This window comes from Dermacentor variabilis, chromosome 2 (genome assembly GCF_050947875.1).
Source record: "Dermacentor variabilis isolate Ectoservices chromosome 2, ASM5094787v1, whole genome shotgun sequence".
Lineage (NCBI taxonomy): Eukaryota > Metazoa > Arthropoda > Arachnida > Ixodida > Ixodidae > Dermacentor > Dermacentor variabilis.
The window spans coordinates 19478591-19495993 of NC_134569.1; the positions used below are offsets into that span (position 1 = coordinate 19478591).

The 17403-nt window shown below is 43.9% G+C and overlaps 1 protein-coding gene across 3 annotated transcripts in view; it reads right to left on the bottom strand.

The window, feature by feature from the left end:
* Window positions 1–17403, bottom strand: part of Cdep (Chondrocyte-derived ezrin-like domain containing protein) — a 231451-nt gene that overhangs the window by 47632 nt on the left and 166416 nt on the right. For all 3 annotated transcript variants that reach the window (XM_075679830.1, XM_075679829.1, XM_075679831.1), the window contains 3 exons: window positions 16851–16922; window positions 9579–9647; window positions 5419–5597 (listed from right to left, as the gene is read on the bottom strand). In XM_075679830.1, coding sequence (XP_075535945.1) covers window positions 5419–5597; window positions 9579–9647; window positions 16851–16922 — 320 coding nt within the window. The remainder of the gene's footprint in view (window positions 1–5418; window positions 5598–9578; window positions 9648–16850; window positions 16923–17403) is intronic.

Below are 17403 nucleotides of genomic sequence, written 5' to 3' on the forward strand. Positions count from 1 at the left end.
TACAAAATGCTTACGCATCATTCAGATAAATCCCAGAGAAGATTCTGCTTGGATTTATTTTTCTTTCTTTTTTCTTGTAGATGTCTCAATTGCCAATTCGACACATTTAGAAGTGGTATATTTACTTTCTTGAAGGCATTGGTTTTGCCTTTTCTCTACGCTTGGGTCGCTTCCCGGTCTGTTTATTTCATTTTTATTTTTTGCCACAAAGCCACGAGCTCATGAAAAAAAAAATATGTCACTTTAATTTGACTTTGGTCCGAAGCAAGTTTCTGGTACGAAATATAGCTGCACGCACTCTTTCGATGTGGTGCGAGCACAGCCGGGATTTTGAAACATTCTATGCCTATTGCATTGCTTCTTGCACTTTGTGTGCGGTTAGTGTGTCAATTGAGCTGCATTACCAAAGGGCTTTTGTTATCAATGTGATCAGTCTGTCTTGAGAGACGGATAATAAGTGTGACATAGAAATGAGAGGAAGGAATAGCTGCAAAGGTGCGAAACCTGCTGTTGGTGCTCCTTCCATACCATTATATCATACCATTGAAAGCAGTTGCTTTCAATCAGCTTATTGGAGGGCTCTGCTTTTCATATTTCGTGGGCTTTCTTTAACCCTTTGAGGGTCATTTTTTCCGCCATGTGCAACCGCCCAGGGTCGATTCTTTTTATTGCAGATTCCAATTCTTTGGAGGAACATATTTCGAAAAATAAAAGTTACTGTAATTTTTCTAGGGTGACCGTAAAGTGAGAAAAAAATATTTTTGTGTTGGCATATATGTACTGTTTATTCATGAATAACAACAAACAAAAAAGGAAATAAACTTATAAGAATAAAAAATCTGATGCATTGTTATACACATAGTTCAAGGCTTAGAAAATGTACACATGAGAATATTTTGCAACTCTCAAATGTTCCTGCTCTTACACTAATATTTACATCCATAGCGTAATCGAACTGCGTAGGTGAGCACACTCAAGAAAACTGTGTGGTTGTGTGCCCGTCAAAAAAAGGAAAACGTGTGAGGAACTTCTGGTAATCTTCATCTTATCACCAACGAGAGGCAATTAGTTTTTGCTCGTCTCCAAAAAAGAAAAAGAGAAAAGAAAAGGAAACGCATGCACAGTGTCATCCTTCCTATGCACACCCCTGTGAGCACTAAACGAGCGAGAAACAGACGGTTGTCCTTTGAGCAATTAGTAACAAGATAGCGATCAGTTTTGTGAGCGCAAGAAGCCGAAACTGCCCATGGAACAAAACCCAAACTCCCGCCTGCCCCCGCGCGGACCAACGCGCGAGCGGTAGTATATAGACGCACCGGAGCAAACTAGCTCTAAAACAAACCATGCAACGAAAACTGAGAGAGGGAGGCGCGAGAAAAAAATTCCCTGTATTACCACATAGTGACAGCACATGCCAGAAAAGAAAAAGTTAGGAAATAGGCACACTTTTTAAACGTACAAATGGTGCCATAAATATACGACATTGACAATTTTCGGTACGTTCGTGGCGCCGTATATTTACGTCATTGACCCTGCAAGGGTTAACAGTAAAAAAAAAATTGTATACAATTAGTGTGTCGCTGAACTCTGCAGTTAGGTGTCATGTGGAGGTGCCTATGAATGCCTCATTGACACTTTGGTAATTAATACTGTACTTCTCAAGTTAGATAATTAATTATAATTACCTCATTAAATCTTGGTAATGGAAAAGTTACCGGCGGCTACTCCACTGTACTGGAAACAATATGCACTAGGCTTTCTTAGAGTAACGCAATTGCTCTTTCTTTAAGTCTTGGTGCATGAGATTTGGGACAGCCTGTATAATTCCCTCAGTAACCAAAATGAGGCCAAGCTGGATTCACTCGAAATGAGAATCAACAGCTGTCATGTGCAGCAGAAAAAAAGAAGAGAGAGAGATGCTGCAGTTTCTCTAGAAAGGCAAAGCAGTAGTAGTGATAGCAAAGTATAAAACATTTTCACAAAGGAAAATTGCACCACCAAGAGATGCCAGATTCTGGGTGTTGCTAGAAAACTGAGGCTGTGAAATTGACTGTCTCCTACTATGAGGTCTTGTATGCACTCATATAAGGCCATTACTTCAGTGAACAATTCAAGGTCACAAGAAGTTTCAAGTGCAACTGTAATTAAAGGTTTTATATATATATATATATATATATATATATATATATATATATATATATATATATATATATATATATATATATATATAACCTTTAATAGGCACGCATTTTTAACGTTTTAACGTTAAACGGAACGTTAAAACATTAAAAATGCAGTTTTCGGAAGTGTGCGCCTTCGTTTCTTCAACTACCTATGCCCTGGACCTACAGAACTCTCCCTTGAATATATATATATATAGGTCTGGTCAGAATACCAGACAAATGTTCATGTTTACACAGACGGCTCCACGTCACCAAAGGAATCGACAGCAGCTGTGGTGATACCAGCCCAACAGATGACTCGAGGTTTCATTCTAGATCATAATTCTACATCAACTGCTGCAGAGCTTGTGGCTATTTGGGAAACGATTTGCCACATCTGCGGGGAAAGGCCTCGAGAGTGGTGCATTTTCACAGACTCAAAACCTGCGCTGCAAATTTTGGCATGCTTCCTGCGCCACACCCCATATCAGGTTCTGGCACTGCAGATCACCGAGCTACTTTCATGTGCTCAAGAAAAACACCGCCGCATAGTGTTCAAATGAATCCTGGGACACTGTGGGCTCAATGGTAATGAGATGGCCGATGCTGCAGCAAGGCATGCCCTCAGTAATGGCCTGCAAACTTTAGTGCCATTCTCCAGACTGGACATCAAATGCCTCCTGTCGGAATTAATGAGTGTGACGACAAGATACTGGGCCCAGCCAGACGCTTGTCACGTCCGCCTTAAAAGGCTGGATCCCAATATGCAATTTCCTGTTCTGCATGGAATTCCATGCCCTCATACATGCCTGATACACAGACTACGATTTGGCGTCGCTTTCACGAGCAAATACTTGCACATCATTGGACGGACAGACTCCCCGACTGTTCAGTACGTGGCATTGTAGAGGTTATAGACCATGTGCTCGTGGTGTGCCCTGAGTATGCGCGCGAAAGACTGACAATGGCAGCTGCCTCGAGACATTTATACAACAGACCACTGTCGAAGGACCTCTTGCTAGGTGCATGGCCACAGAGTTGGGAGACGATAGGGACAATGCGTGCTCTTTCACGTTTCTTAGGCAACGTGGGCCTGGACTCACGCTTCTGATAACATTTATGCAATGTGTCCTTCACCTCATTCCTCCTATTATCATCCCCCATTGTGACCCTTTTTCTTCCCCTTCCCTTATGTAGAGTAGCAGGCCAGATGCTCCATTTTCCGGCCAACCTCTCTACATTTTCCAATCATTAAACTACTTCTTCAAGGTCAAGTGCCTGTTGTGTGTTTTTGTTCAAGATAAGGTAGAAATGGATGCACCACAAAAGCAAACTAGCCTGTATGGATATGCCCCATGCTGCCATCAGCGCACTTTACTGCGAATCGCACATGGACGCATATGGGTGCGTGTCTGTTTTAACAGATGATCATAAGATGTGGGCGACGAGCCAGGCAGACTGTTGTGTCAGGTTTCGGAACCGACTTCCTGTTGGATCCAGTCGTCCTCACTTCTCGATTGCCTTAAAGAGTTTGTGCATCTCTCACACGCACCGCTCGGCACTCAGACACCTTGCGGCCGGTACGTCCCTTCGTTCTCAGCCCTACTCCTCCAGCTCTTGCGTCAGTGGCTGCCAACACTACGCATGCGCTGTTAGTTTCGAAAGTGGCTTACAGCTTGCAGAACATACACGAGTTCATCCCCACTCTCATGTAACCGTGCGAGCATGAATTAAATATGTTCAGCGTGAACCTGAGAATTTCACAGTAAAAATTCTTGAGTGTGCCACTGCTACATAAGGAAGGGGTCGGGGGGAGGGTTTGTTAAATTTATACTGTTATGTAGAGATACATCCAAGGGAAAATTGGGGTCAGATTCATTTTGGCCACTCGTGGAATCCTAAACTGACGTTTGCAAAAAGCCCTAGCCTACAAGAAGACAGACCAGGTGGCACAGCATCTCTAGTCTCATTCAATTTTTCACTCAGTGAAAAATAGAGTGTCATCCACGCGTTCTTGTAAGACGTGCATCATACAGGGAGGCCTTTCTCGTTCTTGAACCAGTGGCTATCTGCTCCTGCCGATAACGAATGGACAGTTTGCATGAGTCATCCATTTGCACAGCAAGCAAGACAGAGCACCCTGCTCGTCTTTCCTCCATGACATTTAACGCCCTTCAGATTCAATCTGTTGTTTGACAGCATCTGTCAAAACATATATATTTACAACAATGCGAGAAGTGATCGCATCTCCTAACATAGATGTGAGATCAACAGTGTGTGTGTGTGTGTGTGTGTATACACACCTCTATTGTGTGACTGGCTTCCCACACTTCACATACATGCACTTTTTACCACTTTGCACTCCTAATGTTAATGCATAAAAGAAATGTGCAGAAATCATTGGTGATGATTGTCAATGTAAGTAAATAACTGAAAGCCTTTAGAAAGCTAAACACTCAATTAAATGAATGATGTGCTTGACAGTGTGTATTTGTTGCAATGAGGAATTTAGGTAACATTATTTAAGTAGTTGTTATTTCATTGTGTAATTTCATGGAGAATAGAGCTGTTAACCAGTACATTTGTAGTGGTAGAATAGGTGGACCGCACTTGCAACTCTAAGAGCTGTAATGGTTTGTGTAAGTTTACGTTGGGCAACAAATGCGTCTGCAACTCAGTCATGTGACAGCGCACACACTTTGCAATCATGCCTTTGTATCGGTGGTGAAAGTCTAACCACCGGCCACAAATCTTTCTTTGGCGAAAATGCCAAAGATAGCTAAATTAAAAAATTGAATTGTGGGGTCTTAGATGACAAAACCATCATATGATTATGAGGCTCTCTACAGCGGGGGGCTCTGGATTAATTTTGACTACCTGCGGTTCTTTAACGTGCACCTGATGCACAGTACATAGGTGTTCTTGCATTTTGCTCCACTGCAGCCAGAATCTGATCTCGTGATCTCTGGCTTAGAAGTGCAACACCAAAGCCACTATGCCACCCCGGCGAGTGCAAAAGCTATTCACTTTAAAATATCACTGTATCAATTATAGCAAGAAAATAAGAATTAAAGCAGGCAATGTTACCTCTTTCAGCCATACTTTTTTGGTGTGGGGGGGGGGGCATTACAGTGTGGAATCATATAGACAATTAACAAGCAGCCCATCACAAAGAATGCTTGTTTAATAGCTGCTGCAGCTCTCACTGAATGGCTGTAATTTCTACGACAACATGAAAGGCAGCCAGGCCACTCACCCAGCGGCAACCATGAGGGCACGATTGGCAGCATAGATGGTAAAGCGAAAGGCAGCTTCAGCTTTTGGCTCTGTTTCCTCAACCATGAGTCCCTGCAGTGGCAGCTGTCCATGCACTTTGAACTGAAGCCGCGGCCCAGAGGAAGACACACGGCTTGCATATATCAGCATGTCGGTGAACTGTGGTTGCATACACATACAAACAGAGAGTTCACATAATTACAACCAATGCCATAGTCAATGTGAAATCATAAACAAGGCAATGCAATGGCCATGCCAATATTGTATCTCCTGCATCAAGTAAAGCATGAATCGGTTAACTCATCGATGTGTATCAGGCAGTAAGTAAATCAAAAAGAAATAAAAAGGGAAGAAAAGGTCCCTATGCCTGCAGTGTCAGTCTCAGCAGTGCTAGAGAATAGTGAATGTGTCTACAATATGCTAACTCCTGCTCTTGGTAGAGTTTCAAGCAAGAATGGCAGATCACAGTGAATGATTGCCATATTCACCCGATTCTAATGAGTACCTTTTTCTCATGAAAGTGAATCCAGAAACTGCCTGCAAGTCACAATCGGATACGAAATTAGAACTGCATTCGTGGCACTGGCAGCAGCCTACCGTCACAGCAAGTGTAACAATGGTAATGCAGTTTAGATCAGAGTCCCCCCCCAAAAAAACGCACACACAACTGGTTCAGTTTGGGTTCAGTGCACTCAGATTTCGTTCCAGTTGAGTTCCAGTTAGGAGAAATAAAAATGTGTAACGGTTCGCAAACTGGTTCAGTGCAGTTGATCATATCTTGCCCATTGCGATATGCAGCATAGTACTACCGACTTGTCTGCATGGCACATACACAAGTTTCATCAAGAGGAGGAAGAAATTTATGAATTACACAGATACAGGGAAATTTTCCTATACGTATTAAAGACAGAGGTAATTAGCGAGAATGCTTTGTGGGGATGCTCAACTCTCAAGCGTCCCCTGATGTTTCCCACGCGTGGCTTTAGTGTCTCCTGTAATCCAGCTTCTCCGCGAAGCTTAGCACTGGCTGGTGTGGTTGCAGCATATCACAAGAGATGGCGCAAGTGTTGCGCCGCCACCGCTATCTAACAGCAGGGTTACTCTGGCGTGAAAGGGAGTAAGCTCTTCCTCTTTGGCTTGGGGTCGGCGTGCAGCACAGATGTTTTGTGCACTCACCCATCGTTGGCAGGACCATCCTGCAAAAGGCTTAGGAGCAGGACACCGGAATGGACAAACACGATCGTTCGAGTGCAACACGTTCACGTGACTGTACATAGGAACAATTAGGTGTTGGTGTTCAGCATGGGAGCGAACATATTCGCTCGCTATCTGGTTGCGGTGAGTCGGACAACCTCGATATGCCGCATGCCCGTTGGCATGTTCTATGGGTTGCAATTCAGCTAGCTGGCATTAGTGTATGAAAGATGTATTGATTGATTGATTGATTGATTGATTGATTGATTGATTGATTGATTGATTGATTGAATAACTTATTTTTCAGTCATGCAGGATGCGTATTAGCACGTTGTGGGCTGATCCCACGTTGGGACTAACAGGCCTAGTTTGCCAGCTGCATTGTGGGCCTACTTGGCAGCCCAATGTTGCTCAGCCAGGAGCGGGTTGCAGAGGGCCGCTTCCCACCTAGCCGAGTTGAGGTCAGGGCTTGTTATAAAGATACATCCCCAGAGCATGTGTGAAAGTGTTGATCTATCCCCACAAGCAGGGCATGCGTGATCAGGGTGAATCTCCAGATATACCGCATGTAGCATGAACAGATTGGGATAGGTCTCTGTCTGTAAAAGTCTGAATGTCAGTGCCTGAGGCCTAGTGAGCTTGGGGTGAGGAGGAGGGTATTCTCACCACGAGAGATAAAAGTGTTTAGTAAGTTCATTACAAGTAGTGGGCACATCCCTACCATCCATAACTCTCTCCACAGTCGTTACACCGCCAGTGCAGTCAATAAGGCACAGTGGGACACCCACCATGTACCCTGCGTGGGCTGGGAACCAAGTAAGCAAGTGATGCTTGATTCTATCTAGACCTGCCTTACGAAGAAGCCGCAAAGCCTGTTCTGAGATTGTTCCACACCCAAATGCCCTCATGGCCGACTGTGAGTCACTGTAAATGAAGTCGCTGCTGTCACCAAGCATGGTAGCCATAATAGAGCAGGTAGCCATTGCCAAGGCAATGGCTACCTGCTCAGCTGTCACCGGATCTCCGGTTCGTACAGATGCACAGTTCGCGAGTCGCTATTTTGAATCCATCACTACCGCAGAAAAGGTGCACTCCTTCCAATATGCGGCTCCGTCAACAAAGCAGGCTCTATGCCCGAGTGCCTGCATATGTTTGAGTACGATGGAAGCTCTTGCTTTCCTTCTAGCCTTGTGGAATTCAGGATGTACATTTCTTGGTATTGGCGATATGCAGATCAAGTCTTGTATGTCTCGTGGCATTTTCTTGGTGCCTCTGCTGATGGCAGCTAGCAGACCTCTTGTAATATCGTCCTACCAGCAGCAGCCGTGGCGAGTTTGGCAAGTTGTGCTCTTTTCTGAGCCTCTGCGATTTCCTCCACAGTGTTGTACACACCTAGCTGGAGGAGACAATCGGTGTTGGTGAAGATCGGTATACCCAGGACTCACTTAGTGATTTTCCTGAGCAATGTGTTGAGTTCTTTCCTCTCTGCTCGTTGCCATCTGTGCATAGCTGCCGCATAGGCAAAGTGGCAAAGCACAAAGGCGTTAATCAACCATAAGAGATCGTCTTCTTTAAGGCCATGATGGCGGTTAGTTACCCTTGGGATGAGACATACTGCGTTGTCTGTCTTGGTCGTGAGCTTGGTTATCATTTGTGCATTCGATCCAGTAGACTCGACTACCATGCCAAGTATTATTATTGCGTCGACAGTAGGAATCTTGTCTCTGTTGCCTGTGCGAAGACAAATGGTGCTGTCAGACAGTGGTTTCCAATGAAGTCAAAAGCATAGGTCAGCAAAATAAACACAATTCACTCAGACTCACTCATAAATTATATTTTTGCTTAATGCTCACCCAGAGTCAAATCACCAAAATTCTACTGAACCGGGCTCACTTGGATTCACTCTATAAAATTTTACTCAGCCGGGCTCTCTCAGTTTTAGATTCACCAAAATTACACTCAGCTGGGCTCACTCGGACTCCGCTTCACCAAAATTCTACTCAGCCAGGCTAGTCAAACTCAGACTCACAGGTCGGTTTGAGTCCGAGTGAGTAGACTCACGAGTGAGCTTGCCATCCTATGGTCAAAAGCACGCACAATGTGCCCCCAAAATAATTTTTACAACTCGAATAAAGTTATGCTCTGCCTGGCTAAACATATAATGCGTGTTGAACAATGGCACATCTCAAAAGCAGATTTAGCAGGCCATCTACAGCCACAATTACCACTCACTGAACAATAAGTATAGCGAGTGAATTCGTTGATATCCCTCCTCAAGAACATGGTCTTTTCTGCTCTCTGTGTTAATCCAATTTGTCTAGTTTTAGTAAAACCTTGACCTAATGGCTGAATTGGGAGCGTCAACAGAAATGTTAATTTCACAGAGTCCCTGAAGCAATTTTTTGACCATAGAACACAGCTGAAGTGCAAGCATTTCTGCCTAGGTGGCCCTAGTTACCAGCACATACGCGTGGCCTATCCTCGTTCTTGCGCAAAATTCAACTCGTGAATTGCAGCAATCTACTAGAAGGGTGTGCTGACTGAAGAACTATAGTTATTCTAAGAATCGTGCGAACTATTGAGCACCTGCTGTCACCTCATATGCTCGAACCGTTTTGTGTCGAATCGGTAACCGTTATTATTTTTAGCTTCAGGTTCTATGCGAGTTCAGGCACATTCCAAAAATATCGGTTCAAGTTTAGTTCTGACCAAAATTCCAGTTCAGATACAATTTTCGGTTCAGGTTCAGTTCGACCCCCTGGTTCAGATAACTCCATAATCACAAACACACACAAAAAGAAAAGAGGAAAAGAAAGCAATCCCACTGAGCTTCTGGGTCATGTGAAGAAGCTTGCACTACACAACTAATTCAGAGCTGTGGACAGTGACAAAGGTAAACAATTCATGGCCACAGTGAGATAGGGAATGGCTGGGCAGCACACGCACCAGAAAAAACATCCTCTGCTGGTAGCCTTTCCTGGAAAGCTTCTGTAGGCATCCTTCTCGCACAAACTCCTAGAAAACATGATGGCAATATCCATGTCTCAATAGAAAGCATCAAAGGGTACAATCACCATAGGTCTGCATTATTTTTAAGCATGCATTACTTTTTAAGAGTTTGTCTGGAGCACATACCTTTTGGAACATACATAAGATTTAATTAGTAGTGTTTTACCTTTAGATTGTGGCGGAGCAGAAAAAAAGATGCTGCCACGTTGAAATGCAAGAACCAAAGAACCAACTACCTTATTTTTACAACTCCCAAGCTCCACTTGCACCTTTGTGGACTTCATAGTTGTCAGCTCATTGGTGCTGTGATAGAGCCCCCTGCCATATAGACGGTGTCTTGGTTAAAAGACCAGTGTACAAGCTTTCTTTTTGCTCAAGATGGCTTCGCACAGAATGCAGGGTGAATGGTGAAAACAGGAATGATGGTACCGCTTGCAGAGGTCTGGACAAAAACGGGCTTGAGCCTGTCCATTGACACTTTCTCTTCTCTGGCACCCACATGAATTGTGAAGCGTTTGTCTTGTCGTTTGATGACCAAGTGTGGGCCGGTGTATGGCACTTGCAGAGGCTTGCGAACTGTCTCTTTGCGAAGAAAAACGCGAGTGGCAGTTTGTATGTCCTTGAAGAGGAACCGCTTGTGCATTGATCTGTGCCACAGCACCACTGGACGTATTGCCCTGAAAACACTTTGTAAGCGTTTCAGATAAGATGGAGTACCCATCTTGGTTTCCTGGTTAGGCCTTTGGCAGATGAACTCAGAAGGCAGTCGTATAAGTTTGATAAACAGGCTGTGCTGCAGCACACTGCATCTCTTCTTTAAAGACACTTCACATACCCAGGAGTACTAGAGCTAAGGCGTCAATACAATGTCATGATGGGCAATTAGCGCCATTTTCAACTGCCTGTGAAAACACTCCACCAGAACATTTGAATGTGGATGGTAGGCTGTTGTGTGCTGATAGTGGATTCCTCATAAGCGTGAAAGATGATGGAAGAATGTGATTCAAATTGTTTGCACCTCTCACAGTAACTACTTCCTCGGGAATTCCAAATTGTGACACCCATGCATTAACAAAAGCATTAACGTTGGTTTCAGATGTGAAATCGCCAATTGGTGTTGCTTCTGGCCACCCGGTGAACCTGTCAACAATTGTGAGAAGGTAGCGGTATCCAAGAGAGGAAGCGATCCGACGATAAATGTGCACTGTGAGAAAATGGTCGTTTGGCAGTAGGAATTTTTGAAGTGGGCTTCTCGTGTTACATATTTTGCTTCTTTGGCAAGGCAAATATGCCCTTGCCCAATTTCACTGTTCAATGTTCATGCCAGGCCACATGTAGCATTCTACGACTAGCTTCTGCAATGTTTTGATACCGGGGTGGGAAAAAGAATGAAAATGTTAGAATATCTGTCATCAGAGCGAGAGGTACAAAAGGTCTTGGTGAGCCGGCTGACATGTCGCACATCGTGGTTATGGTAGTGCCGGGTTGGGGGAGATCTTCAAGCTGCAAACTCATCGAAGCCATACGTAAGCGCTATGAATTTTTGCTGCCAATCTGTGCTGACGCAAGCTGTTCTTGCGGCACCGGTGCATCCTTCACTCCTTCGACCCAACTCAATGCTTCTGCTGGAATATTCATCATGCCCTTGACATGCTCAACTAGTATGGAAAACTTGGGAAGGTACGCCAACTGTCTGGTCTTCCTTAGCGAGTAGTTCATTCCTGCAGAGCTCAGCGCACGGGTTAGTGGTATATGGTCGGTGAACTGCGTGAAACGATGTCCCTCTAGAAAATAGTGAAAGTGTTTTATGGCGAGGTAACATGCAAAAATCTCTCGACCAAAAACACTGTAGCGCATCTCAGGGCCAGACAGCTTCTTCGAGAAAAATCTGAGTGGTTCCCAATCTCCATCACTGAACTACTGAAGAACTGCTCCAACAGCCACACCAGAAGCACACACCATGAGACTGCCGAAGGCATCATGCTTCGGATGTGTTAGGAGAGTTACGTTGGCTAGTTTGGCCTTTATGGCTACGAAAGCTTTTTCTGCCGTGTCTGTCAAGACTGGAGTTGATGCCGCTGATTTCGTGTGAGCTAGTATGTCTTCCAGCGGTTTAAGTGTTGTGGCACAATAAGGAATGAAACGGCTGTAAAAATTTATTAAACCGAGAAAACGTCAGCATTGTTTGATTAAGTTTGGACGAGGGTAACTTGTAATGGCTTGGACCATGGCAGGGAGAGGTTCAATGCCGTCGCTGTTTACAATATAACCAAGAAACTCCAGGGATGGCACACAAATTGGCACTTGTCCAAGTTAATAACTAGACCGTGTTCTTAAAGTCGGTTGAAGAGCAAGTAAAGCTGTTCACAATAAGCTTCATGTGATGAGCTGGCAACCAGAATGTTGTCGATGTAAGCCAATACAACAATAGTAGCCCACGGATGACGTCAATATATCGTTGGAATTTCTGTGCAGCGTTCTTGAGGCCAAATGACATTTGGAGACATTCAAACAATCCAAAATGGCTGTAATGGTGGTTTTGGCAATATCTTCCTTGGCCATAGGGATCTGATAATATCCGCCTTGGCCAGATCAATTTTGGAAACAGTTTTGAGTCCGTGGAGACTGGCAGTAAAGTCCTGAATGTTTGGCAGTGGTTCTCTATCAGGGACTGTGGTTGCGTTCAGGACACGATAATCTCCACATGGATGCCAACCACAGGTTTTCTTTGGTACCATATGAAGAGGTGATGACCATATGCTACATGATGGACGAGCAATGCTACCAATCTCCAGTACATCTTCGAACTTATTTTTGGCTATGGCTAACTTTCCTGGTGCCAGGCAACGGGGTGATGCGTGGCATGGCGGGCCTCAGGTGATGATGTGATGTTCAATGTTATGGCATAGAGGTTTAGTCCAGTCAGGTCAAGCAGAAAGGGATGTAAATTCATCAAGTGATGCAGTGTAGAGCTCTGGAACAGCGTGCCACTTTGTGAACATGAGTGGGTGCTGCTACGGTGGAAACCTTGCCAGCCACTTTTGATCCAGTTGTGGAATCTAGCATCTCTTTCTTTGCCATGTTGACTAGATGGCTGGAGTTCGCAAGAAAGTTGGTACCTAGTATTGCGTGACTGACAGAAGACACCTGTAAAATCCACCTGAATGCCCTTCTAAGTCCAATATTTAGCGTGACAGACCTGCAGCTGTAGATGTCAATTTTGCTGCCATTCACGGGTTGTAGTTGCATGATTGGCCAACAGTTTCTGTATCTGCCACGGGCGGGCAGCATACTCACTTCTGCTGATGGAGTCTCGAACGAAGAACAGGTGACTGGCAGACAGGCAGGAGTCATTCGTCGGCGGTAGTGGCTCCCGATGTTGTTTCCCGGCCAACCACATGATTGTGTGCAATGCTGCACAGACTGTCCAAAGTGTCAGCGATACCAGCAAGGCGGCAATGACTCTAAAAATTGTCTAGCTGAAGAAGGACGGCAGAAGGTTCTTGGTGAATGATGTTTAGATCGCCCAAAGTGTCGTCTCTCTCCAAAGTGCCTCACTGAGGTGTCATCGTCCCTTGTGGCGAGGTTGCTTGCCACAAGGCCTGTGAGTCGCTGAATGTATCTCAGTGATGTCATCTTGCTTTGGCGAGGTAGGTTTTGGAGTGGAAAATTGGTTAGTGGTGCAATACTGCTGCAAGGGCGGAACAAGTGTGTGCCTCGGAACTTGCAGCAGCTATGCATAGCTGGGAAGGTGCTATTTTATTGGCAAGGGCAGCTAGCGTGGACAGGCTCAGCTCCAATGCTGATGCCAAAACCATCTGAACCATGGGTGGTGGGCGCTGGATAAACAGTTCTTTTAATAAACTGTTGTCGAAACATGAGACCCAAGGGCCAAGAAGTGCTTGCATCTGTCTAAGGACCTGCGATGGACAGCAATCAGCAAGCTCGGTTGACGATAGCAGCACTTGCAGCCGCTTCCGTTCGGAAACTGTTGTGTGCTCAAGAATGGCCTTCTTCAGCATGTTGCACAATGTATGGCTTTGTGGTACAGTGAGGATGTCGCACACTTTGACAGCAAGGTCACTGGGCAGGGCACCGAGTATCTTGCTTGCTGTGAAGCAACATTAGAGACTTGAAAACAGGCCTCTACTTTAATAAACCAAATGTCCAGATGGTCAGGCCAGAATGGAGGTAGTCGTACTGCTCAGTGATTCACAAACAGGGTTGGGGACTCAGTTCAGTCAGTCCTTGGTAGCGAGTGGTGGAAACTTCTGCAACATTGTGTTCCATGGTCCGGAGTCACAACTGTGGTGGAGCAGGAAGATGCTGCCACACTGAAATGCAAGAACCAACTACTTTATTTTTCCAATGTCCAAATGCTTGCGCCTTCGTGGACTTTGTCGTCATCGGTGCGCTGGCACATCGGCGCTTGGAAAGACCTCCACCACCACTCACTGTGGGGAAAACCTTACAAGCAGCCAACGTAAATATCACTAGTTTTATAATGCACTGAACTAATGTGCCTCATCAAAGTGTCCACAACTTTGCAGTTTTGAGAAATTATTTGATTGCCACCGGTTCATATCGAATGTCCAATGACGGCTCTATAATATGTTTCATACATAGCAGGCAAAGCTGTGGAAGCTATGCAAGTAGAGCCATGGTAGAAGTCTCACTCCCCACATTTCGCACTACAGTTGCTCTTTATCTGAAACATTTTCTACAAAATACTAGCTACTTGATGTATTACAACTACAACTTGTTGAATCAAGTTCACGGATACAAGTTTGCATGAAATCACATATTACTCGTGCATACTTATGCTTCCAGCAGGCAACATACGTTTTGGTGACGAGTGCAACTGATGCAATCTGGCTGCCAGTTGCAGAACCATCTCACTCCACTCCTTTGGTGGTTAATAGGTTCAGATCACAGAGACCCTTAATGTAATAAATAAGTCATATCTTGCAATATAAAAGCATGACACTTACCTTTACGTTGAATTGCATGACACATACCTACATATATATATTTTATATGCGACGCATTCTTTTATGGTCGTGGATGCAAGCAGTCAGGGAAGACCCTTTGTAGTGCCTTTGTAGCGCTGCCTGCTGATACACAGTATACATAAAGGAAAGTGCTTCAATCCATCAACTGCTGATTGCCCTTCTCACTATCATCGGTGAGTTGTATCTGCTTTTATAAACATAGGTTAACAAAATTTTAAGTTAATATTTATTTTAAGTTAATAATTAGTCCCTTCATGCCTGCTTGCTCTTGCCAATGCCATGTCACAATATGCATTGTACGAATGTATCGACAAATTTTAGAGGCAAGGTAATTATGTTGTTTCAGTGTTTCACCTTCCTTAAATTATGAGGTTTTATGAGCCAAAACCATGATCTGACTATGAGGCACACCATTGTTGGGGGCTCCGACTTAATTTTGACCAGCTGGCATTCTTTAAAGGGACAATAAAGGCACATATTAAGCCAATGTGGACTGGTAAAATACCATTCTGGAAAACTTGCAGTGCTTGTTTTCAAGCAGCCAAAAAGCCAAAAAAGACTGTAAGAGGAAGTCATGTCTGAAACTGAACCAAGACAAAGCATTGGATTTGTTGTTTGAGCTGCTCTTGGTCAAGTGTTGTGGACTGTTAGAGCATCCCACGACATCACATGGATGTGGTACTTGCAGTTTGTGCAAGTTTTGTGAACCAGAAAAATCAGCGCAGCACTATGCGATAACAAAACTACTGAATTGCGAAAGTGCAGGGGGCACAGAGTCAAGCAAAAATTCAACCTTCTGACCCCCCGTGTCATTGCCAAGGGTAACACCAATGAGTTCTTTTCTTAGAGAAATCAAATATAGCTTGACATGTAGCACTTTCTTCCATCTTACAATGCAATGCAATGATCTTTTTATTACGAGCGATTGAGTACTAGTGACAAAATTACAATGAGGAATATTTACGTCATCAAGCTAGTACCTGAATGTCACAGGGGGATCTCAAATCGTGACCTGGATTTACCTCAATTTCTTGATTACTAAAGCTCTGTCTGTTTGTGATAATATTGGTACCTTAAACGTTCTCAAGCATTGTTCTATCACTTTAGCTTGGTTTCAGTTGCAGTTTATTAAGGTGAAAGTGTAAGTGGCCCGTTGCAATGGCTCATACCTAAAAAAAGCGGCATCTATTCCAATGATGCAAAAAATATGATGAAAAAAATATATAATCATCAGGAATGGTTCATACTTGAAAAAAGCGGCGTCTAGACCAGTGATGCAAAACATGATGCAAAAACTATCAACATCAGGAACGGCTCATAATCCCGTAAGTAAGCAAAGAGGCAATGGCTGAATATAAATGAAGAAATGAAAGAAAGAATGAACGAAAGAAAGAAAGAAGAAATGAAAGAATGAAACAAGGAACGAAAAATCAAGAACATAAAGAAAGCAAGAATGAAATAACAAAAGAACGAGAGAAACAAAGGCGGAACGAAACAGAGAATGAAATGAAGAACGAAAGAACCTTTCGGTAGTGCATTAGGTGCTCAAATATGTTGTTGAGAAGGTTGACCTACAGTGCCATACTTTTACTTCAAACTGCAGCATGTTATGTCTTCCAAGTCTGACCCCTCCAATTCTATAACTTAATACATTACCACGTTTGCAGCAGGCTGCTTTCGCATGTTAAGGAGCGTAACATTCTGCCAATTTTTTTTTATCAGTATGCTAACTAGAGACTTAATATTTTCCTTAGTGTCCCTTTAACTTGCACCTGATGCACAGCACATGGGAGGTTTTCCATTTTTCCTCCATTGAAATGCGGCCGTGGTGGTTGGAATTTGATCTGACGACCTCATACTTAGCAGTGCAACGCCATAGCTGGTAAGCCACAATGGCAGGATATCACTTTCCTGCCTTCCTTAAGCAACAGTGTTGCAGCAAAGAAATTTTCCAGCTGCAAGACTACATTTGACTGATCTACCCTTGTATAGGGAGAGGTCTAGGAAGGTTCTGATAAGTGGACTGACATTGCACTTCCAGAAATTTTTGTGTCAATGATCAGGACACAAGAACATTCGTCCTTGAAACGTTCAGGTTCACTAGTAATTCAAGCAGCTATGAAGTCATTTGTCGAAGACTGATGACTTCGTAGTTGACTTCATGCTGACAAGCACAGAGCACAAACAAAAAACACACCCTTCCAGGCTGAATGACGTTGTCCAGACCAACGAGGTCCCGCTCCAGCTCAGTCATCTTGATGTGGTTCTCCTGTTGGGAAAACATATGGTGCAACAGGCACTGACAAAAGCAGAGTCCCTTGTTGTAGCTAAGGAGGCTGGTTTGTTTGTCAGTTGACTCGTAAAGAGCACATGATAAGTTTTCATCAATGACTGCACTAGTGCAATGTAGCCACTAAGAAAAAACAGCCATTCTTAGCAATGCTGCAGTGACAATAAAAAGTCACCCCACATGAAGTTTATGACTAACCTTCACCCAAGGAAAACCTTGAAGACAGCGTATTAACTGAATTTATTTACTCCTTGAATTATAATATTGTGTACCTTCCACTTATGTATGTTTCCACTTCTCTTTTCTTGTAGCCTTGCGCACTTTCCCTTTCTTGCCATGTATATCTTACATTTTCTTATAATGCCATCCTTGTTCGTGCCTCTCACTCAATGCCCTAGGGCCCTGTGAGGTATTCTGAATGAATGAATGAATGAATGAATGAATGAATGAATGAATGAAT